Here is a 24567-nt window from a genome sequence, read left to right on the forward strand (position 1 = left end):
ACACACCCACAGACACACCCACACCGACACAGACACACACACACACACACAAAAACAGACACAAACACACACACCGACACACACACACCGACACAGACACACACACACACACACACAGTAAAACCAAGGCATATTTAAATGCTATAGAAAAATGCTTATCTACAGAGTATCACCAAAACTGTTTTTACCTCTCGCTTTCTTCTTTCTTCCTGAGTACGATGTAAAAGAGAAGCCTTTTCCTCCTAAATGCAAACAGAGAAAAAAGGAGGTAAGGAAGGTTACAATTTCAATTTTAAAACTCTCATACAAAAATTATAGAATGTTTTCACCCAAAAATGATTCTAAAGCTTATCCAATCAAGCTGTCTGACTTAACCAAAATCTGAGGCACAAGGTAAATGGCTTTCCAGAGGTCACTAGATCTACTACAAGTTAGTACTTCAGTAGTTTTTGAAGAATAAAATCTGATTTCCTCACATACACAAATGAGTACAGGTCAAAGGGGGGAAATGTGAGTAACAGTGGTGCCCTGTACCAACGTCAGAGTTCTGACTGCAACATCTTACTGACTTTGTAAACGATCACCCCAGGGGAAACTGGGTCATGTGAAGAAGGGTCTCCTGTATCATTTCTAACAGCTGGATACAACTCTACAATTATCTCAGTAAAAATTTCAACGAAGAAATCCATTTTTTTGATGAAAATTTTTTTCATAAGTAAAACTAAGTTTTAAACAAAATCACTTGGTTTGTAGAACAAAGTGAAAAAACAAAAGAAAAAGTTAACATCAAATAAATGAAAAAATACATAAAAATAACCCTCTTCTCCCTCCAAATTGTTCCAGTCTTCAGTGTATGGATATTTTATTTTTGTAAAGTTCACCCAAAATAAAACTGAAGGTCCAGGCTGGGTGAGGCGGCTCATGCCTGTAATTTCGGAGGCCAAGGCAGGAGAATCACTTGAGCCCAGGAGTTTGAGACCAGCTTAGGCAATACAGTGAAATCCTGCCTCTACAAAGACTTTAAAAAAAAACAGCAGCATGTGCCTGTAACCCCAGCTACTGAGGGGACTAAGGTGAAAGAATCACTTAGACCCAGGAGGTCAAGGCTGCAGTGAGCTGGGATCCAGCCACTACTCTCCAGCCTAAAAGACAAAGCAAGATCCTGTCTCAAAAAAAAAAAAAAAAAAAGTTAAAGGTCTGAGGCACTACATATGAATCATCAGAAAAAAACAGTACATTTGGGCCAGGCGCGGTGGCTCACGCCTGTAATCCCAGCACTTTGGGAGGCCGAGGCAGGTGGCTCATGAGGTCAAGAGATCAAGACCATCCTGGTCAACATGGTGAAAACCCATCTCTACTAAAAATACAAAAATTAGCTGGGCATGGTGGCACAGCCTATAGTCCCAGCTACTCGGGAGGCTGAGGTAGGAGAATTGCTTGAACCCAGGAGGCGGAGGTTGCAGTGAGCCGAGATCGCGCCATTGCACTCCAGCCTGGGTAACAAGAGTGAAACTCCGTCTCAAAAAAAAAAAAATTAGTAATAATACATTTATATGTCTTAAGAGATACACTTAATCAGAACAGTGTCAGAGAGCAGTTAAGCCAAATACACTGATATGTGAACTAACACCGTGTAGAATAAAGTTTCTATCCCTTTTTTTTTGTTTTTAAATTAAGACAGAGTCTTGCTCTGTCACCCAGGCTGGAGTTCAGAGGCACAGTCTGTGCTTACTGCAACCTCTATCTCCCGAATTCAAGCAATTCTCATGCCTCACCCTCCCGAGTAGGTAGGACTACAGGGGCACACCACCACACCTGGCGAATTTTTGTATTTTCAGTAGAGATGGGGTTTCACCATACTGGCCAGGCTGTTCTCGAACTCCTGGCCTCAAGTGATATGCCCATTTTGGCCTCCCGAATTTCTAGAATTACAGGTGTGAGCCACTGTGCTCAGCCTAGAATCAAGTTTCGAACTTTAAAAGTGTAAAGCCAGGCTTGGTGCAGTGGCTCAGGCCTATAACCCCAGCACTTTGGAAAGCCGAGGTGGCCAGGTCGCTTGAGCTCAGGAATATGAGACCAGCCTGGGCCACATGGTGAAACCCCTTCTCTATAAAAAATACAAAACAAATTAGCAGGGCATGGTGGCGCATACCTGTAGTCCCAGCTACCTGGGGGTTAAGGCAGAAAGATCACTTGAACTGGGGAGGCTGAGGCTGCCGTGAGCCGAGATCGTGCTACTGCACTCCTGCCTGGGTGACAAAGTGAGACCCTGTCTCAAAAAAAAAAAAAGTCAAGTCAAAGAAATTAATCCTCCAGATATTTTCCATCATAGAAAATTTCACAGCTGGGCACAGTGGCTCACGCCTATAATCCCAGTACTTTGGGAGACTGAGGTAGGTGGATCACCCAAAGTCAGGAGTTCAAGACCAGCCTGACCAAGGTGGTGAAACCCTGTCTCAGTAAAAATCCAAATTCGCCAGGTGTGGTGGCTCATGTGCCTGTAATCCCAGCTACACAGGAGGCTGAGACAGGAGAATCGCTTGAACCTGGGAGGCAGAGGTTGTAGTGAGCCAAGATTGCACCACTGCACTCCAGCCTGGGCAGCAAGAATGAAACTCCTTCTTTGGGGGGAAAAAAAAGAAAATTTCACATTTTAAAAAAACCTTTATCACATGCCCAATAGCAAAAAAATATTGTTTTAAACTTAATTAAAATGATTCGTGATTGTTTACTTAATATTCTTTAGATTATTTAAACTTTTTAAAACCAATTTTAGACAAAGAAAAGCTGCGAAAGTGGTACAAGCTCCCTTATCCCATATCTTACTCACTTCTACATAAGCAGGTACAATTATCAACAGGAAATTAACACTGATACAGTAACATTAACTAATCTACAAACTTAATTAGAAATCCACCAATTTTCCCACTACTGCTGTTTATCTGTTCTAGAGTCCTATCTAGGACTCCACACTGTATTGAGCTACCATCTCTTCTTATAGCATTCTTATCTTCACTTTTCATGCCCTGGATGCTGTCCCTCAATTTGGATTTTTCCAATACTCTCAGGATTATAGTAAGGTTATGCAATGATGATAGCATTAGATTTTAATCCACAAGATTATATGCACATCCACTCAGTGGACTCAATACTTATATAAATAATCAAATAAATAAACAAGGGAAAAGAAAATCTTTTCCTCACAGGATCCAGTTTAAAAATGTAGAAAGAAAAAGCAAAAAAGAATCACCAAACACTACAGTAATTAACACTACAGACAAATTCTACTAATGTATGCTAAAATTAGCAGGCAAGTGAGGAGAAACAGGATTTGGCCAGTGTCAAAGTAGCTCTCAAGATACAGATCAAGTAACAAGGGAAAGACAGGGAGAAATTTTGCAGACACCAACTACGACATCAACTGGTTCAGTAATAAAACATATGGACATAATGAACTACTACTTGATACAACACAAAGGATACAATAAACTACCGTGTTAGTCTTGCCACAAAGACTCTTTTTAACCCAAATGTATTTATCTTAAGAGGAAATCTTTTACCACTAAATGGAAAAACAGTATCTCTGGTCACAAACAGAAGGCATCCTCCCAAATTAAATACAATGAAAACTGCATTTTTACATTTTAAACTAATTTGAAAGTGGCTGGTGAGGTGGCTCATGCCTGTAATCCCAATACTTTGAGAAGCAGAGGCCGGCAGATCACCTGAGATCAGGAGTTCGACACCAGCCTGACCAACATGGTAAAACTCCGTCTCTACTAAAAATACAAAAATCAGCCGGCTGTGGTGGCACGCACCTGTAGTCCCAGCTACTCAAAAGACTAAGGCAGGAGAATCTCTTAAACCCAGGAGGGAGAGGTTGCAGTGAGCCCAAATCTGCCCATTGCACTCCAGCCTGGGTGAGAGAGCAAGACTCCATCTCAAAAACAAACAAGCAAGCAAACAAACACAACACACTAACAAGTTAATTTATGAAAAGCCCCATCTGAAATGAGATTTCTCAAAATAAAAGAAACTTCATAATCACAATAAAAGAATATGAGAAGCTATGCTGCACAGTTTAAGAGGAAGATTAGGCTCTATTAGACAGTTTTATTTATATTTATTTTTTTGAGACAAAGTCTCGCTCTTGTCCTCTAGGCTGGAGTGCAGTGGCGTGATCTCGGCTCACTGCAACCTCCACCTCCAGGGTTCAAGCCGTTCTCCTGCCTCAGCCTCCCGAGGAGCTGGAATTACAGGTGCCTGCCACCACACCCGGCTAATTTTTGCATGTTTAGTAGAGAGAAGGTTTCACCACATTGGCCAAGCTGGTCTCAAACTCTCGAGCTCAGGTGATCCACCTGCCTCGGCCTCCCAAAGTGCTGGGATTACAGGCGTGAGCCACCGCGCTCAGCCGACAGTTTTATTTTTTAATTTTGATATTAAAGAATTCCAATTTACATGTTTATAATTAGATCACAGTTAGGCAAATGGTATTTATTTTTTTGGAGACAGGGTCTCACTCTGGCCCAGGGTGGAGTGCAGTGGTGCAATCTTGGCTTATTGCCACCTCCGCCTCCAGGGCTCAAGCCCTGCCTCAGCCTCCGAGCAGCTGGGATTACAGGTGCGCTTGGCTAAATTTTTGTATTTTTACATCGCGTCTCTACGCGATTTCACCATGTTTATCAGGCTGGTCTCAAACTCCTGACCTCAAGTGATCTGCCCGCCTCGGCCTCTCAAAGTGCTTGGATTACAGGCATGAACCACCACACTTAGCTGCAAATCGTATTTAATCATATTCTCTGATAGAACTGGATTCTGAAAAGGGATTCCTAACTAAAATGTCATTTGCTTTTAAAAACTTTTGCTTCCAAAAACCATCCACAGTCTGATCTTTTGAATGTATCCTTTTACTTGGTAACAGTCATATGAGTCATATGTTAATAAAACAGGGTAGGGGAGACTGTCTTTCTCCATTCACCACTGCCAGGTGGTTTAGGAAAACACTCATGGAGACCTTTAATCCTAATTCTTTTTTTTCCTATTTTCTCCCACATGCCTGCTGGGTCAAATACTCCTAACTTTGTAAATGCCATATTCAAAATCCTTTTTTAAAGTTTTTCACAGTTCTCTCCTCCACGATCAAGGTGTATATCCCATAGAGAAAGTTTTACTCCACAAAGATTTGACATTCTTCTTGAGGTGACAGTCGAGGAGAGACTATGCAACTAGCTTTCAGGATGAGGGAGAAGTGGGTGCTGGCAGTTACTGCCCATGACTTCACCAGGCTAGAAATTAAGTCTCTGCCTTTCACAAGAGTGATGATTTCACACTCTTGATTACTAAGTTAATATTCCTGCATACGGGACTAGTAGGACTGCCTTTTCAGTACAAAAAGGGAGCCGATTTTAGTTCTGGTAAATTTTCTGGTGCTGGAGCACACTGGACCCAATTTTCACATTAACCCCAGACACCATCTCTGCTTTTCCAATTCAACACACTTGGAGTGTATGTTATCGTTTGTCATAAAAATCAACAATAGATTTGAAGGCATTTCTTCTAATTTATGAGTTAGAAAAAAAAATGTCTCCATGGACTTGTCTATTTAGCTCGTGCCTGACAAAGAGCAAAAGAGCGAAGGATTCTTGAGTTCAGAGTATTAGTGGGCTCATCGGTCTGTAGTGAACAGAACTAAGTTTGTCTTCCCCGGGAAAATAACAGCTGCTCAATGTATTTGTCCCAATCTAAACACGGACAATGAGCTAAATCACTAGACAAAGGAAATCGTGTCCATTATTTTATTTACTTTGTCACCAATCATCACTTTCAATCAGGGCTTTGGCAGCAGCTCCCCATTCGGCCAATGAGCAGCTCGAGCCTTTGTGATTAAATACAATGCACAGATGCAGTGTTCTCTAGGTCAGTCCTGCCACTCTGCACATCTACTTTCGACATGATTGTTCCCAAAAGCTTAACACAGGTTTTGGGTGCTATGGCTTATGGTTTCGAAATAAAGTATGGGTGCACAGTGTCACACTGGGATTTGCCGTGTAACAGAATAAATAGGTTCCCTCTCTGAGCCACTCCATGAAAAACTGGCTTTCAAAAACCTTCATTACATTTGTTTCCTCTGATTTTCTTTGCAGCCAGCAAGTTAAAGCTCACTCCAGGGCTGGGCACAGTGGCTCACACTTGTAATTGCAGCACTGTGGGAGGCTGAGGCAGAAGGATCACTGGAAACCAAGAGTTCAAGACCAGCCTGGGCCATGAAACAAGACTCCATCTCTTAAAAAAAAAAAAAGAAAAAGAAAAAAATATATATTCATAGAGATTGGGTCTCACCATGTTTATATATATCTATCTATCTACATATGTCTGTCTGTTTTTGAAACAGAGTCTCACTCGTCACCCAGGCTGGAGTGCTGTGGTACAATCTCAGCTCAGCACAACCTCCACCTCCTGGGTTCAAGCAATTCTCCTGCCTCAGCCTCTCCAGTAGCTGGGATTACAGGCACCTGCCACCATGCCTGGTTTTTTTTTTTTGGTAGAGACGAGTTTTCACTGTATTGGCCAGGCTAGTCTTGAACTCTTGAACTTAGGTGATCCACCCACCTACCTCAGCCTCCCAAGTGCTGGGATTACAGCCACCACACCTGGCCACCATGTTATATTTTAATGGTCATTTAGGTTGTTTTCAGTTTTTGTTAATTCAAATAAAACCGTAGTGGATATCCTTGTAAATGTGTCAGTATCTGTAGGTTAAATTTCTAGAAACAAAACTGCTAGGTCAAAGGCTTTGTGCATTTTGAATTTTAGTATTTCCAAATTGCCCTCCAAGGAGATCATACCAGTGTACGAAAGTGACTGCTGGCCCCTCCCCTGCACAACGCAGCAGTGAACTTCCTACGTTTTCCAAGTAGACAGGCACAAAGCCTTATTTCACTGTAGTTCTAATTGTATTTTTTCTAAAATAAGTAAGGCTAAAGTTCTTATGTTTAAAGGTATTTTTATTTCTCTATGCACTGTTTGACCCATTTAATAATTTTTCCATTTGATTATATTTTTGTATTGAATATTTCACAAAAAATCATTTTCGTGTTACAAATATTCCCTTTGTCATTGTCTTTATCCTTGGTTACGATGTTTTCTATGTACAGTTTAAACTTTCAACGCAGTCCATTTTCTTACTTAAAACTTCGGCAGCTGCAGCTTAGGAATATACACACAGCATGGACTATGCATCACCCACATCACTAGCATGGATTTCTGTACAGTGAATTTTTTAATGCATTGCTGTCAGCTTATTTTCATTTTTATTTTGTTTGAGACGGAGTCTCACTCTGTCACCAGGCTGGAGTGCAGTGGCCTGATCTTGGCTCACTGCAACCTTCATCTCCCAGGTGCAAGAGATTCTCCTGCCTCGGCCTCCCCAGCAGCTGGGACTATAGGCGTGCACCACCATGCCCAGCTCATTTTTTGTCATTTTTTTTAGTAGAAAAGGGGTTTCACCATTTTGACCAGCATGGTCATGATCTCTTGGCCTTGTGAGCTGCCTGCCTCAGCCTTACAAAGTGCTGGGATTAAAGGCATGAGCCGCCACGTCCAGCAGGCTTATTTTAATAGCATACTGAAATTTCACTTCAGAAGCTGACATTTATTTACTAGTGTGAGTCACATGTAAATATTCATAATTGTGAACTCGGATCATTCCTACGCCTTAATTTTTTCCTCCTCCTGACTGGGCCTGACATGAGTTTTTAAAAGGGTCATTTTTAAAGTCTAAATATGAAGACTGTCTTATAATTGAGGACTACCTATAAATAGGGCTGTCTTCACGTATAATAAGGGCCGAATTAATGTCACTGGAGTCCGCTTTATTTTTTGGCTGCTGAGTAAGTTATAAGGCATTCACTATGATACTCCATATGTGGAATATCACATAGCCTTTAAAGGAATATGGTAGCTCTATCTGTACTGATCAGGAATGGTCTCTGAGATATATTATTACGGGGACAGGAGAAGTGTAAGTATCTGTTTAATATGCTCTAGCTTGCATTTTTTCAAAAAGAAGAAAATTTACACACCCATGAGATTATATATAGAGAGAACAGCTCTGATAGGATGTGTAAAAATCCCCAAGTAGAGCGTGAGTCTAAGGATTAAAGCGTTGGGGCGGACACGGTGGCTCGTGCCTATAATGCTGGCACTTTGGGAGGCCAAGGCAGGTTGATCACTTGAGGTCAGGACATCAGCCCAGCAACATAGTGAAACCCCGTTTCTACAAAAAAATATACAAAAATTAGTCAGGGATGGTGGCATGCGCCTGTAGTCCCAGGTAGTCGGGAGGCCGAGGCATGAGAATCGCTTGAACTGGGAGGTGGAGGTTGTAGTGAGCCAAGATAGAGCCACTGCACTCCAGCCTGGCAAAAAAGCAAGCCTCTATCTCAAAAAAAAAAAAAAGAACTGGGGGTGTGAGGAGTGAAGGTGAAAGGCAAGAAAACTAGTATTTTATTTGAATTTTTATATTCCCCCATTTGAATGAATACCCATGTACATGTAATATTTTCTCACTTTTTTAGAGTAACAAAGTAATAACAAAGCAATATGAGAACAAGGTCTAAAAGCAGCTCAGTATACTGAGGAATAAGTTCACCACTAAGTGGCTGGGAGGAAAAGGGCAAGTGAGCTATGAAAAAGGACGAAACTTCCTACGCATTAGCAAGTTTTGGAGCTTAAGTACTGTCTTATTGTCTCTGAACATTAAAATGGCCACACCTTATAAACGTCTTTTACACCAAGATGATTTTCTTTTCTTTTTGTCTTATCAAGATGATTTTAAATGGAGGGAAGTGCTTTCTTCACTAAATAAATTTAGTGGTAACAAAGTTTATTCTTTATTTGAAATACTAAAGCATACATAGTTTAAATCAGATTTCATTAAACCCTCAGAATAAAAATTTTATGTTAAAAAACTAAACAGTATGTCAAAGTAAATTTCAAAAGGCAACATGCCCAAATTAACTGCTAACCATTTACAGAACAACTGTTAGAATGCTTGTAAATATCGTGATTTAAAAAATAAATAAATAAACAACCGTGAGGTTTGTTTCATCCATTTGGCTTATCTTCCCTTAACAATTGACTCCATTTACACAGAATTATCAACATCACATCTGTTTCAGGTCAGAATTTTCTGGCTCTCATGCACTAACATAATACCAGCCATTTTATACACTTCAAAGAATATTGCCTTTGAGGAAATGAAAATGGTAAAAAGTTAACACTTGTGAACAATGCATAAGCTACAACTTGTGTCTGGGGGGGTTCTTTTTTTAGCAGATCTACATGAAATAAGAGAACCTATGAAAATATGAGAACCACCAATTTCACCTGTGCCAAACATCCTTAAAGACGCAGCATAAGTAACTAAAACCTATTTATAAGGTGGAGTGTACAACATGATGCAAATTCAAAACACATTTTTTTTTTTTCTGAGACACAGTCTCGCTCTGTCACCCAGGCTGGAGTGCAATGGTACGATCTCTGCTCACAGTAGCTGGGATCACAGGCACCACCACGTCTGGCTAATTTTTTGTACTTTTAGTGGAGACAGGGTTTCACCATGTTGGTGGGGCTGGTCTCGAACTGCTGACCTCATGATCCTCCCACCTTAGTCTCCCAAAGTGCTGGGATTATAGGCGTGAGCCACAGCACCCAATTCAAAACAAATTTTTTAAAATGCTAGGAGAATATTTGACCATTTACCATAATAAAGATGGGAAAAACTGACTGTGCTTTAACTGCATTTCCTTTCTAAGGGATGGAGGGGGTTCCAAATAGGTAGTTATTAAATACATTTCAGCATGCCCTACATTTCCTAGTATAAATATTATTTTATAATTGTAAAAGCTCATTTTTCTTTCTTTCTTTCTTTCTTTTTTTTTGAGATGGAGTTTCGCTGTTGTTACCCAGGCTGGAGTGCAATGGCGCGATCTCTGCTCACCGCAACCTCTGCCTCCTGGGTTCAGGCAATTCTCCGGCCTCAGCCTCCTGAGTAGCTGGGACTACAGGCACGCGCCACCATGCCCAGCTAATTTTTTGTATTTTTAGTAGAGACGGGGTTTCATCTTGATACCAGGATGGTCTCGATCTCTTGACCTCGTGATCCACTCGCCTCGGCCTCCCAAAGTGCTGGGATTACAGGGGTGAGCCACGGTGCCCGGCCTAAGCTCATTTTTAAAAATAAAGTCTAACTGACTATAACCGGTCAGAGATTTCTTTGTTCCTTCTCCACTCTCTCTGCTTCACTTATTAGAGAAAAAATAAAGTATCCAACATAAAAAGCAATAATTTAAATGTCACAATGGCCGGGTGAGGTGGCTCACGCCTGTAATCCAAGCACTTTGGAGGCCAAGGCGGGCAGATCACCTGAGGTCAGGAGTTCAAGACCAGCCTGACCAACATGGTGAAATCCCGTCTTAAAAAGAAAAAAAAAAAAAAAGTCACAATATATATCAAGAAACTTTTTTTTACCTCAAAATTGTGTCGTAAATATGGCACTATTTTAATAGCAAACGCTAAAGACAATTTATATGTATCCATTTCTCTTCAGAGAGTCAGTATGTCAGTATGTTTGGCTCTCTTTTTCTTTAATTCTGTATTTTAAAGTTTAACTTCCTTGTAATTCCAGTAACAACCTTCTCCACTGGTTCTTATCAGCAGTTCACATCCTGTCCCCGGCCTCCCAGCTCTGTCCTCACTCATCCTTGTGATCTGCTCCAGTCACCTGCTCTGGTCACCTTCTTTGACCTAGATCACCCCTGGCTACCTGCTGTGACCTGCCCGTAACTGTCCTTCCCGCCAAACCACCCACACTGCCACTCCAGCTTGTACCCCTGCTCTCTTTAAAATAGCCAATTGGGATTAGTCTAGCTTGTGTCTAATCCTAGACAACAGGGAACGACACAGCAGTAGGAGTGACCCCCATCAGGCATACCTACTCCTTTTCCTCCCTTGTCCAAATGTGTACTCACCATTGTTCTGTGAGCCGCACCCTTCCATAGAAGTAACCTGCCTTAATGAGGAAATTTAACCCAAGTGCTACTTCTGCAGCATCCAAAATTCTACTTATAACAGTGGTTATATTAAATATGATAGAAACTTTGCTATATTATATACCATAACAAATAACAAATATAAAGATGCTGATACGGAATCACTAAGACATTTGTTGAGGTGAAAAGCAATATGATCTCTCACTTTAACTGAGAATGAGAAGGGAAGTATGTTTATGTTTAGACATTCTGAAAGGATCCTGAGAAAATGGTAACAGTGGGAAGTTAGGGGGTTCAGTGAGAAGATGATTTCATGGATGCTCTTTAGAAGGTCTGACCTTTAATCTTTTTTTTTTTTAATAGAAAAAGTTAACTCCTTTCATTATTATTATTATTTTTGAGACAGGGCGTCTCTCTGTCACCCAAGCTGGAGTGCAGTGGCGCATCTTGGCTCACTGCAACCTCTGTCCCCTACCCTGCTCCTGCCCTTAAGCAATCCTCCCACCTCAGTCCCCCAAGTAGCTGAGACCACAAGGTGCACACCATCGTGTCTTTTTTCTTTCTTTTTTTTTTTTTTTGGTATTTTTGGTATAGACGGGATCTCGCCGTGTTGTCTAGGCCGATCTGGAACTCCTGGGCTCAAGGCATCTGGCCACCTCAGCCTCCCAGAGTGCTAGGAGGAAAACTCACTTTTTAAAAAGGCCACTGACTGCAGAGTACAAACATAATCATTCTTAGAGCAAGGAAGATTTGTAATAATCTAGTTTGACTTTCTCATTATCAAGAATTGTGACTTTCTGGCCCGGTGTGGTGGCTTACACCTGTAATCCCAACACTTTGGGAAGCCAAGGTAGAGGATGAATTGAGCTCAGGAGTTTGAGATCAGCCTGAGCAACATTATGAGATCTTGACTCTGTTAAAAAAAAATTAAAAAGAGAATTATGATTGTCATATTACATGATATAATAAAGAGAAGCCCAGAAAAGATGAACAGCTAAGTCACAGAGAGTGAGTTCCAGAGTTAGCCATTTTTTTTTCAAGTTCCCATTACACTTTCTATGATTTTATCTTCTGCAGTAAAGGGGTTTCATAGTAGAAAGATGTGACATGAACCACACTAACTATGAACAAACTAGTGTCTGTATTTCATCTTTGAAATAGTATTTTACGAATCAAGCAATTTTGTTTGTTTATTTTACTTGTTTTGTCTTTGAGAGGGAATCTCACTCTTCACCCAGGCTGGAGTGAAGTCGTATGATCTCGGCTCACTGCAACCTCCGCCCCACAAGGTTCAAGCGGTTCTACTGCCTCAGCCTCCTGAGTAGCTGGGATTACAGATGCCCGCCACCATGCCTGGCTAATTTTAGTATTTTTAATATAGATAGGATTTCACCATGTTGGCTGTGCTGGTCTAGAACTCCTGACCTCAGGTGATCCACCTCCCTCGGCCTTCCAAAGTGCTAGGATTATAGGCATGAGCCACCACAGGCAAAAAAAAATTATGTTAAAGCTGCATTGTAAAAAAAAAAATTAGTTCCAAAAGACTGCTGAAGCCACCTTCTCAGTGCCTGCAGGACAGGGTCCTCAACTTCCCAAGCAGTTAGAAGAATGTACAAGTAAAGCAGGCGACAGAAGCAAGACATGCAGGCAAGAAAACCTGCCCAGAAACGAGGGAGAGGCCGCACGGCATCCAGATAATCCACAGGGCAGCGCTGTGGTTTTGCTAAATTATGTGGACTCTGAGCCTTGATTTCTTCCTCCCCAGGACACTAACACCTCTGCCTCACAGAACAGAAGTCAAGATCAATGAAAGCATACAAGAAAAGTGCCCTGCAGAACAAATAATGGGCACCGCAGAGATCTAAATGTGACCAATAAGGAGAGAAACAAACATCCTTGAACGATAATGCCCTCTGCAGGTGCAGTGGCTCACACCTGTAATCCCAGCACTTTGGGAAGCTGAATCTGGTGGATCACCTGAGGTCAGGAGTTGGAGGCCAGCCTTGCCAACATAGTGAAACCCTGTTTCTACTAAAAGTACAAAAAATTAGCCAGGTGCGGTGGTGTGCACTTATAATCCCAGCTACTTGGGAGGCTGAGAAGGGAGAATCACTTGAACCTGGGAGGTGAAGGCTGCCATAAGCCAAGGTCGCACCAGTGCACTCTGGCATGGGAGACAGGGTGAGACCTAGTGGGAGGGGAGGGGAGGGGAGGAGGGAGAGGGGAATGAGAAAGGGGAGGGAGGGAGAAGGGGAGGGAGGGAGGGGAGGAGGGGAAGGGAGAGGGGGGAAAGGAGGGGAGGGAAGATGGACAGACCCTCCGAAGCTCAATGCAACTTAAGTCTCTACAATCAAAGAAAGATGCCAACATCACCTTTAATCGCTGCTTAGACTAGGAAACAGAAATCAGTGCTATTTTCCTAGGGAACGAAGTATCAAAAGCCTTAATATAATGTGCACGCTGACCAAGCAATTCAACTTCTGCAATTTTTCCTAAAAAATGATTATAAATTCTAGGCCATCACACATTGTTTCACAATAAAACAAGCAAACTGAATGTCTAAAACTAAAGGACAAACATGTATATAGTTCATACCAAGAACACGTATACTAGTTTTTAAAACTAGAAGTCTGATGTCAGACAACAAAACAACTGGCCAGGCATGGTAGCTCACACCTGTAAAACCCAGCACGATGAGAGGCCAAGGCAGGAGAACTGCCTGACCCCAGGAATCTGAGACCAGCCTGGGCAAAAAATCAACACTCCATCTCTACAAATAATAAAAAATTAGCTGGGTCGCAGCTTCTTGGGAGGATGAGGCAGGGGGAATCACTTGTGCCCAGGAGTTTGAGGTTACAGTGAGCTGAGAAGGAACCACTGCACTCCACAGCTTGGGTGACAAGAGTAAGATCCTGTCTCGAAAAAGAAGAAAGAGAAGAGAGGGAGAGAGAGAAACAGAAAGAAAAGAAAAAAACAATTCAGCCCTCAACTTTGCCACAATCAAGAGCACGAATGTGTAACGGTCAATCCACAGGACAGACTCATGGCTGCAGTGCATCAGGTCCGGACGCTCTGCCGACAAGACCTACTTTCTGACATGCTGTTTTGCTCATTCCCCTCATAAACCTGTTGTCTGAAGATGCTTCCATCCACATGAATCTCCTACATGCTCCTCCATTCTCTGCTTTTTTTTTTTTGAGATGGAGTCACCCAAGCTGGACTGCAGTGGCGCAATCCTGGCTCATTGAAACCTCTGCCTCCAGGGTTCAAGCAATTCTCCTGCCTCAGCCTCCTGAGTAGCTGGGACTACAGGCACGAGCCACCCTGCCCTGCTAATGTTTGTATTTTTAGTGGAGATGGGGTTTCTCCATGTTGGACAGGCTTGTCTCAAATTCCTGACCTCAGGTGATCCACCCACCTCCGCCTCCCAAAGTGCTTGGATTACAGGTGTGAGCTACAATGCCTGGCCCATTCTCTGTTTTTTTATGTAAATACTGTTGTCCTTTAGTTTGGCACTGAGCACAGAGGCAGAAAACTTCCCCTGCTGACATCCTCTCATCTCGCAAGTTCAATGGCCACTCATGCACTCCCAACCCACCCAAGCTGCAGACCAGCAGGTGCAAATGCCTCCTACACATTCCCACAAGCACCTCCAACATGCCTCTTGGAATTCAGCACTGCTTCCCCTCCCAAACCTGCCATTTCGTCTCAGTGAATGAGCCACTATTGACTCCAGTCAGATACCTGTGAGTCTACCCTTTTTGTTCTCTGTCCCATCACCAGCAGATCTCATCAATTCTAAGTCCTCCACATCTCATCTCCCGAGCCCCTCCCCTCCACCTAGGTTTTAGGCCCTCACTGCTCCTCAGGCACAAGTGCTGGTGCTTCTCCCTTGGCTCCCCTGCCTTCAGGCTCGCCTCCCTGGAACCAAACACCCAAACCACCCCCGACGCATCTCTAAACCTAAGTCTCATTAATGCACTGAAAACCCTTTAACGGCTTTCCAATCCTCCCTGAATATGCCTTAGCGTGGCCTACAATACCCCCAAGCTCTGTACCTGACTACCTCTCCCAGCCTTCTCTTCTACTTTCTCCATCCCCTTTGCACACCCCCATTCTGGCCACCACCTGGAGCTGACCACCACGTCTCCATGGCTGGACACCTTTGCCCATGCTGTCCCTCTACTGGTGACAGTCATGTTAATATGTAAATAGTCCTAAGAATCCCACCTAGTCCAGCACATAAAAACTGATATTTGCTTAGTGCTCTAATAATAGGATATATACATGGTACTAGAACACAAGGCCAACAAACTTCTGGGTACAAGACTGTCCAGAAGCGTTCTCACACAGCCACTTGAATACTCTACTGCTTGTCATTTCACTCGCCTCTCCTCCCCATCCTGCCATGCTGACGTCACAGTGACAAGCCAAGGACTGACTCACTCCAAAATCACTGACTCCCCTTGGACCAACTGAACAGCCCCCTCTTCTCTCCAAGGGCAAATGGATTAAAAAGCTAACTGATCTCAATAAGTGAATTTACACTGTTACAAATAAATAACTCCTTATGGGTTCTACAAGGCTTTTTTGAGGAAGATGCTTGAACTGCCTAATAGATAGTATTTCATGCAGGTTAGTGCAGGAATCTAAATGTTTCCAAGCAGCATAAGGAAAAACATAACAGTTCACAAGAAAAGCCAGTACATGACCAGGAGGCATCATCCAAAAAAATGGCATTTAAAGTCAGTTCTCTATTTTACTTGTTTTTTAAGCTGCTCCTAGTTTGCCAATTTCTTTGTTACATTTCCAAAGAGCTACACGATTTTCTCCGAGTGAACTCATATTCACCAAAACGTACGTTGACACTGCTTGCTCTTCAACTCACTGTTATTACGTAAGTAGCTGATAACTGCAGATATGGAAGGAAACAGCTAAGAAGGAAAACCACAGTTTTTAACTCCTAACAGGCTAGACAAAACGTAGCATATCTGTCTTGCAGTACTAGCATTTATGACATAGCTAAAGCTGATATTCCCTTCCATGGTGGCTTTAGGATTATTTCCACAAATGCTTTGCTCTCACTTCCCTTCAGGAGGTGGAGCCTGATTCCCCTCACCCTGAGAGTGGGCTGGGCAAATACACTACGACCAAAGTCAGTGTGTGGCTCTGAGATGGCCTGTCACCACAGGCTTTTGCCCTTCCTCCCTGCTCTCTCTGGTCATCAGCTTGGCTGGAAGCCGGCAGCCAGGAGGACAGGTTATCCCTAAGGAGCCCCACAAGAGGCAGAGAACTGACTCTCCTGCCAACGGCCAGCACTAACTTCCAGGCTTGTGAACAAGTCAGCCCAGAAGTGGATCCTCCAGCCCAGTCAAGGCCTCGGCTGCCTGAGCCTCAGAGACCCAGATGTGTGCTCCACAGAACTGAGCAAGGTAACAAAAATGTCTTGCTTTAAGCTCTATTACACACGCAACACAAAACCAGTATCTTTCTTTTATTCACTGGAAATTAAGAAATCGGGAAAGCCACTATCTTAGCTACCTTAACTGTTCAGATTAACATAATTTAAATGTAGACTGCAATACTGTTTCATAATCTACTTCTTTCCATTAACAGTAAATCATGTTCATAAATGTAAGTAACTTGATGAACAATACTAATGTATATTGTGACCACTTTAAATGGCCGCACAGTATTCCACTGCATTGTTATATTAACAATTATTTAACGAATGTCCGGTAATTAGACACTGAAGCTGTTTCAACATTTTTCAATATTATAAGTAATGCCATAAATCACCTTTCCCATGTATCTTCTCCCATGCATATTAGTTCACTAGAGTAAATGGTTATGTTTCTAAACTTAGAAATTTGTTCTACTAGATTAGAGTGGCCATATTTTGTAGACTCTTTTTAAGCCTTTTTTTTTTGGATACAGAGCCTCACTATGTCACCCAGGCATGAGTGCAATGGCACGATCTCGGCTCACTGCAACCTCCGCCTCCCGGGTTCAAGCAATTCTCCCACTTCTGCCTCCTGAGTAGCTGAGATTACAGGTGTCTGCCACTATGCCCAGCTAGTTTTTGTATTTTTAGTAGAGATGGGGTTTCACTATGTTGGCCAGGCTGGTCTCAAACTCCTGACCTCAAGTGATCTGCCAAGTGTAATCCCAAAATGCTGGGATTACAGGCACGAGCCACCACGCTGAGACAGGAGAACAGGAGCATGCAGAAGGAGCAGAAGGCAGCTGCTTTAAAGGCAGTTTAAAAGGGTCGCAGTCAAAGAACAAGATGCCCAACTTCCAAATTCCTAGGTGCCTACATTCTACAATACAAGAATAAAAGAAAAGTCACAGAGGGAAACTCCTTACAGCTTTGCAAGAACTGCTTTTTTTTTCCCCCCGAATCGGAATTTCGCTCTTGTTACCCAGGCTGGAGTGTAATGGTGCGATCTCGGCTCACCACAACCTCCGCCTCCTGGGTTCAGGCAATTCTCCTGCCTCAGCCTCCTGAGTGGTTGGGATTACAGGCACGTGCCATCATGCCCAGCTAATTTTTTGTATTTGTAGTAGAGACGGGGTTTCACCATGTTGACCAGGACAGTCTCAATCTCTTGACCTCGTGATCCACCCACCTCGGCCTCCCAAAGTGCTGGGATTACAGGCGTGTGAGCCACCGTGCCTTTTGAGGCTCTTCTATGGTATATGAGACCACCTATTTTTTAACCTTTTAAGAATCCTAGTTGGCAATTCACATTGTAACTCAAGAAAATCAGCACACATGCAAGTGGTCAAAACCAGGTAGGGGCTACGACGAGGCAAGCCAGATGCCTGAGGCACAAATTCAAGGAGGCACTCACTCAGAGGCATGTGCCAGTGCAAGGTCAGTCTGTGCATGAACCCGAGAGTCAGTATCTCTTTACATTCTATATGGTGTTTTACTCACCTCCTTGTAGGCCCAGATTTAATGTCCAAAGAAATTAGACAATTAGTCTCAAGTTTCAGTCCTTCAATTCTGCTTGGTTTCTATTGTAAAAACTCAGACCTAACAATTCCTGGCCAGACACGGTAGCTCATTCCTGTAATCCCAGCACTTTGGGAGGCCAAGGAGGATGGGTCACTTGAGGTCAGGAGTTCGAGCCCAGCCTGGCCAACATGGTGAAACCCCATCTCTACTAAAAATACAAAAATTAGCTGGGTGTGGTGGCAGGTGCCTGTCATCACAGCTACTCGGAGACTGAGGCAGGAGAATCGCCTGAACCGGGGAGGCAAAGGTTGCAGTGAGCCAAGGTCACGCCACCCCTTTGGTAATGCCTGTGAATAGCTACTATTCTCCAGCCTGGGAGACAGTGAGAATCTGTCCTTAAAGAGGTTAAAAAAAAAAGAACTGATTTGATCTTAGAAAATATTTTGACTTTATTTGAAACCAAATCTGTAAGAAAAAGTTTTTATGTTCCACTGCAATGTATATGGAGCATTATACCATGACATACATTACATGCCTGTTTTTAAAAACAAAATAGCACAAAATATTTTAAGTGAAAATATTCTAGGTAAGCCCTTCAATTAACCAATAGAGGGCAGTTTTACGAAGCTAAGCAATCAAGTTCTCATAATCTTAAAAGTCTAGACCTATCAAAGGGGAAGAATTAAAACTATAGTAATTGAGGCTGGGCAGGGTACCTCACACCTGTAATCCCAGCCCTTTGGGAGGCTGAGGTGTGCAGATCATTTGAGGTCAGGAGTTCGAGGCCAGCATGGTCAACATGGCAAAACCCCATCTCTACTAAAAACACCAAAAAAAAATTAGTCAGGCGTGGTGGTAGGCATCTGTAGTCCCAGCTACTTGGGAGGCTGAGACAGGACAATCCAGAAGATGGAAGTGGCAGTGAGATCCCACCACTGTACTCCAGGCCCTCCAGCCTACTAGGCAACAGAGGGAACCTCTGTCTCAAATCAAAAAACAAGACAACAATAACGACAACAGCAGAACTACAGTAATTGGTTTTGGCAGGCCTAGAGCATCCTCATTGTCTAAGGTCAGTATCGCCCAATACCAAAACCAAAGACATCACAAAAAAACCACACACTGATGCCCCTTATCAAAAGAGATGCAAAAATCCCGAACAAAGTATCAACAACCTCAATCTAACAATGTATACAAAGGATTCTGCATCACAATCAAGTGGGACTTATCCCAGATATGCAAGACTGGTTCAATATTCTGAAATGACTTTCTAAGATGATCCATCATATCCACAGACTGCAGAAAGAAAACCACATAACATTAACAGGCGCAGAAAAAGCATCTGACAAAACCCAACACTCACTGATGATATAAAAAAGGAAGGGAGGGTGGGCGGGCGGGCAGGCAGACGTCTGCAAACTAGGAATAGAGGGGAATTTCCGCAATTTGATAAAGAACAAAAAACCCAGCATACTTAATAATGAGAAACTCAAAGCTTTCCCACTAAGACCAAGAACAAGGCAAGTTCTCACCGCTACTTTTGAACTATAATCCTAGCTAATGCAGTAAGACAAGAAAATAAAAGGCACTGCTTTCTGATGGTCTTAGAAAAAAAGGCATACAGATCAGAAAGAAAGAAAGAAAACAGTCTTTGGTTGCAAATAAAATGATTATCTGTGTGGAAAATTCCAAATATCAACCAAAAAATCCCTTCCTGGAACTAAGAAGTGACTATAACAAGATTTCAGGACACAGAGTTAATACAGGAAAGTCAATTGCTTCTCTACAAATAAACGATGAACTGGAATTTGAAATTGAAACACAAGACCATTCACATTAGCACCCTCCAAAAATACTTAGGTATAAATCTAACAAAAAATGTATAAAGTCTGTAAGTGGAAAATTACATAACTGATGAAAGAACTAAAAGAACTAAACAAATTAAGAGATATTCCATATTCATGGATAGGAAGGCTCAACACTGTCAATATTTTAGTTCTTTCCCACTTGATTACTGATTCAATGCAATCCCAATAAAAATTCCAACAGGTTTTTTTTTTGTGTGTGTGAATATCAACAAAGTGACTCTTAAGGAGAGACAAAATATCCAGAATAGCCAACACAACACTAAAGAATAAAGTCAAAGGACTGACCCTACCAGACTTCAAGGCTTACTATGATCGGGTGCAGTGACTCACACCTGTAATCCTAGCACTTTGGGAGGCGGAGGCAGGCGGATCACTTGAGGTCAGGAGTTCGAAACCAGCCTGGCCAACATGGTGAAATCCTGTTTCTACTAAAAACACAAAAATTAGCCAGGTATGGTGGCACATGCCTGTAATCTCAGCTACTCAGGATGCTGAGGCAGAAGAATCACTTGAACCCAGAAGGCAGATGCTGCAGTGAGCCGAGATCATACCACTAGCCACTGCACTCCAGGGGCAACAAGAGACTCGGTCTCAAAAAAAAAAAAAAGTTACTACAATATATACATAGTAAGTAGTATAGTTTACTATAAACCTACAGTAATTAACATGGTATGGTATTAACAAAAAAGAGATAGAGATCAACGGAGGAGAGAGTAGACCCATAACAGAGCTTAGAAATAGGTCCATAAAAATGTAGCCAACTCATCTTTGACAAAGGAGCAAAGGCATTCCATGCAGTTAGGGAATGTCTTTTCAGAAACTGTGCTAACTGGACATCCAGAAACAAAAAAACCTCAAAGATTAAAAATCTAGACACAGATTTTATACTCGCCACAAAAATTAACTCAAAATAGATCAGATCTAAATGTAAAATACAGGATCATAAAATTACTAGAACGTACAAGAACATCTAGGTTACCTTGGGTTTGGTAACAACTTTTTAGATACAACACCAGAAGCATGATCCATGAAAAACAACACTGCTAAGTTGGACTTCATTAAAATTCAGTAGTTATCGAATGTCACAAATGTACCACACAGATCCAAGATGTAAATAACAAAGGAAACAGCATGCCGGGGAGAGGCGGTTCTGAGGACTATAGCTACCTCTCAATTTTTCTGTAAACCTTAAAGTGCTCTTTAAAAAATTAGCCTATTAACTGATAAAAAAATAAAGTAAAAGGAAATAAGCTGTCAAGCCATGAAAAGACATGGAGGCACCTTAGAGGCATATTACTAAGTGACAGAAGTCACTCTGAAAAGACATGGAGGCACCTTAGAGGCATATTACTAAGTGACAGAAGTCACTCTGAAAAGATTACATTGGGTATGATTCCAACCATATGACATTCTAAAAAAGGCTAAAGTAGAAACAATGAAAAGATCACTGGCTGCCAGGTGTTGTGGGGATGGGAGGGATGGATGAATATGCACAACACTGAGGATTTATTTTCTCTCTCTCTCTCTCTTTTTAGAGACAGAGTCTCACTCTTGTCACCCAGGCCGGAGTGCAGTGGTGCCACTTCCGCCTCCAAGATTCAAGTAATTCTCCTGCCTCAGCCTCCCACATAGCTGGGATTACAGGTACCTGCCACCATGCCTGACTAATTTTTGTATTTTTAGTAGAGACAGAGTTTCACCATGTTGGCCAGGCTGGTTTCGAATTCCTGACCTCAGGTGATCCACCCACCTCGGCCTCCCAAAGTGCTGGGATTACAGGCATGAGCCACCACGCCTGGCCTCTTCCCCCGCCTTTTTTTTTTTTTGGAGACAAGAGACTTGCTCTGATGCCCAGGCTTGAGCGCAGTGGCACAACACAGGCTCACTGCAACCTCCACCTCCAGGCTTACTCAGTCCGTCCTCCGGCCTCAGCCTCCTGAGCAGCTGGGATTACAGGAGAGCACCACCACGCCCAGCTCATTTTCAGTATTTTTAGAGGTGGGGTTTCACCATGCTGGCCAGGCTGGTCTCAAACTCCTGACCTCCCTCCAGTGATCCACCCGCCTCGTCCTCCTAAAATGCTGGGATTACAGGTGTGAACCACTGTGCCTGGCCAGCACGAAGGAGTTCTACGACAATGAAACTATTCTGTATAATGCTGTGAGGGTAGACACACGCCATCACACATTCGTCAAAACCCAGACAATGCACAACACACAGCGTGAACCCAAATATACGCTATGGACTTCAGTTAATAACAACACATCAATATTGGTTTATCAATTGTGACCAATGATTCACATTAATGCCAGATGCTAATAACAGAGAAAAGTGAGGTCAGGGAGATGAGGCATATGGAAACCCTACCCTTTCCTTGACTGTAAACCTGAAACTGCTCTAAAACATAAAGTCTATTAAAAAAAAAAAGGCACCGATCAAACATTAAAGTGATCTTAATTCTACTCCCACTATTATCAGATCTATGAAAACTCACAAAGTTTCAGTTCCTCTGATCTACAAACTTTTCTATACCCATATTCACCCCTATTTTAAGTCTCAAAATATTTCTAATTGCCTGCTCACACTCAGTTCTGTCCACTTTCCTGTATTGTCAAAGACTCTGATAGCAAAACCGGTCCTGTCTTCCCTACATTTTTAGCCCCTTCCTTCCCAGTCTATAAACTTAAGCTTCCCCCATGCCCTCAAAAAAAAAAAAAACAACTCTATCTGAGACCCCCAATTTCCCTCTATCATCCAATCTTCCGGTCCTTTTCAAAAAAGGTCAACCCTGTCCCCTCCCCACTGCCCCTGCCTTTTTTAAGAGATGGGGTCACGCTGTGTGGCCTAGGCTGGAGTGCTGTGGCATGATCACAGCTCGTGACAGCCTTAACTCCCAGGCTCCAACGATCCTTCCGCCTCGGCTTTCGCCGTAGTGGATTACCGGAGAGTGCCACAGCATCCGGCCTTGGTCTGCCGTGTTCCTGACTTCCCATTCACTCTTCAATGTGCTATGCTCTTGACTTCCAACTCTGACTACCCTACAGAATGTGCTCTTCTTCCCAGCTCCACAGTCAGTGGGCTTGCTGTGTCTGTGCAGCACCCGGCACTGCCAGTCACTCCTCCCTCCTTGAGATTTACTCCCTGGACACCACTCTCCTCTACTCCCAGCAGTGTGACTCTTTTGTAAGACCCCAACCCCCACACATAGTACCTCACAAATCCCACCCTGTCCCAAACTCCACGCCCTCTTAGAGAACTGTGTTCTAGGCCCCAGTCTATTAAGAACCCCCAAATCTGCATCTCTAGCTCAGATTCCTCCCTGTGTACATCCCACAGGAACCTAGGCCTTCAATCAACAACCACTCCCCGCTTCTTGAAGAATCTACGCCAGCCCTCAGGCGCAGCTAGACTGCTCCATTTGAACCAAGCCTCCAAACCCTCCTCAGACCGAGCTCATCAGGTGGAAACACAACCCCGGCCAATCAGACCTTCCTGAAAAGTGGTAATTATGATCTAACTTTCTCAACACATAAGCTAGGAAACCATGTGTGTGAAATGGAGAAAGCCAGTCTGCAGAGCCAGAAATGAAGGAGACAGAAAGGAGGGAGTGCACACAGCTCCAGGAGAAAGAAAGACTCCTGCAGTGTGACACCTGCTATCTGGCTGTTTCTGCCCTTTCTCTTCCGTGAGAGGCAGCTTATCCTTTGGTTTTGTTTCTTTCTGTTTTGCCTACTAAGCCAGTTTTAGCCAATTTTCATACTTGGAATCAAATGACCCCACGATATTCTTCTATACACTACCACCAGTTAAACTGTATCATGCTATCAGTACGTACCCTGACGTAAGAAATATTTAAAGGTAGAAATCAGTGGGACTTTAAACAAATAATTTCAACTTTTACTTTAGATTCGGGGGGTACCTATGCAAGTTTGTTACATGGATATTCTGCACGGCGCTGAGGTTTGGGGTATGAAGGATCCATACCTAGGCAGTGAGCACAGTACCCAAAAGGTAGTTTTTTAGCCCTTGTCCCCGTCCCTCTTTTCCCCTCTAGCAGCGTCCCGGTGTCTATTGTCCCCATCTTTATGTCCATGTGTAATCAATGTTTAACTCCCTAGAGTGACTTTGAATTAATGGAGATCAGTACACATCTACATGCCCTTCCACACACCCGGAATGCCTTCTTGTCTTCCATCCATCCTAATTCTACCCAACTTTTAGGACTAAACTCCGACCTACTCTACTTTTTCTGAATCAGGCCCAAGGGAAGTTTAGAATGTAGCAATTACTCCCAACTGTGATTTAATTTTTAATTGCTTAAGTCTGACCTCCCCACAAGATTATAAATGTCTTCAAGCCAGACTTTTCGTACACAGACCTACACAAATAATAAACACTAAAGTATTTGATAAGAAAAAACAAAAAGATCTATCATTCAAAAGGTGGTAACTACTCCATTTCCCACTAAGCTCCAGAAAGGAAGATCTCAAAAAATATCATAACTTTTCATTTTTCCAACAAATGAAGGGACTTCTGTGGCAGCCAAAGAAAATTCAGGAAAACAAGCAATATGTAGGTGCTCACATAATTAGTATCAGCAAACAAAATTAAAACCACAAAGAAACTACGGTCTCACTAAAATTAAAGGACCTGCAATATCAGGTGGTGGTAAGCATGTAGA

The 24567-nt window shown here is 42.7% G+C and overlaps 1 protein-coding gene across 5 annotated transcripts in view; it reads right to left on the reverse strand.

Annotated features, from left to right (window-relative positions):
* The window catches only part of UBE3C (ubiquitin protein ligase E3C), a 202097-nt gene that overhangs the window by 97814 nt on the left and 79716 nt on the right, over positions 1-24567 (reverse strand). For all 5 annotated transcript variants that reach the window (XM_035254262.3, XM_078343339.1, XM_078343340.1 and 2 more), the window contains one exon: positions 189-242. In XM_035254262.3, coding sequence (XP_035110153.1) covers positions 189-242 — 54 coding nt within the window. The remainder of the gene's footprint in view (positions 1-188; positions 243-24567) is intronic.

The sequence above is a fragment of the Callithrix jacchus genome, chromosome 11 (assembly GCF_049354715.1).
Source record: "Callithrix jacchus isolate 240 chromosome 11, calJac240_pri, whole genome shotgun sequence".
NCBI classification, from domain to species: Eukaryota; Metazoa; Chordata; class Mammalia; order Primates; family Cebidae; genus Callithrix; species Callithrix jacchus.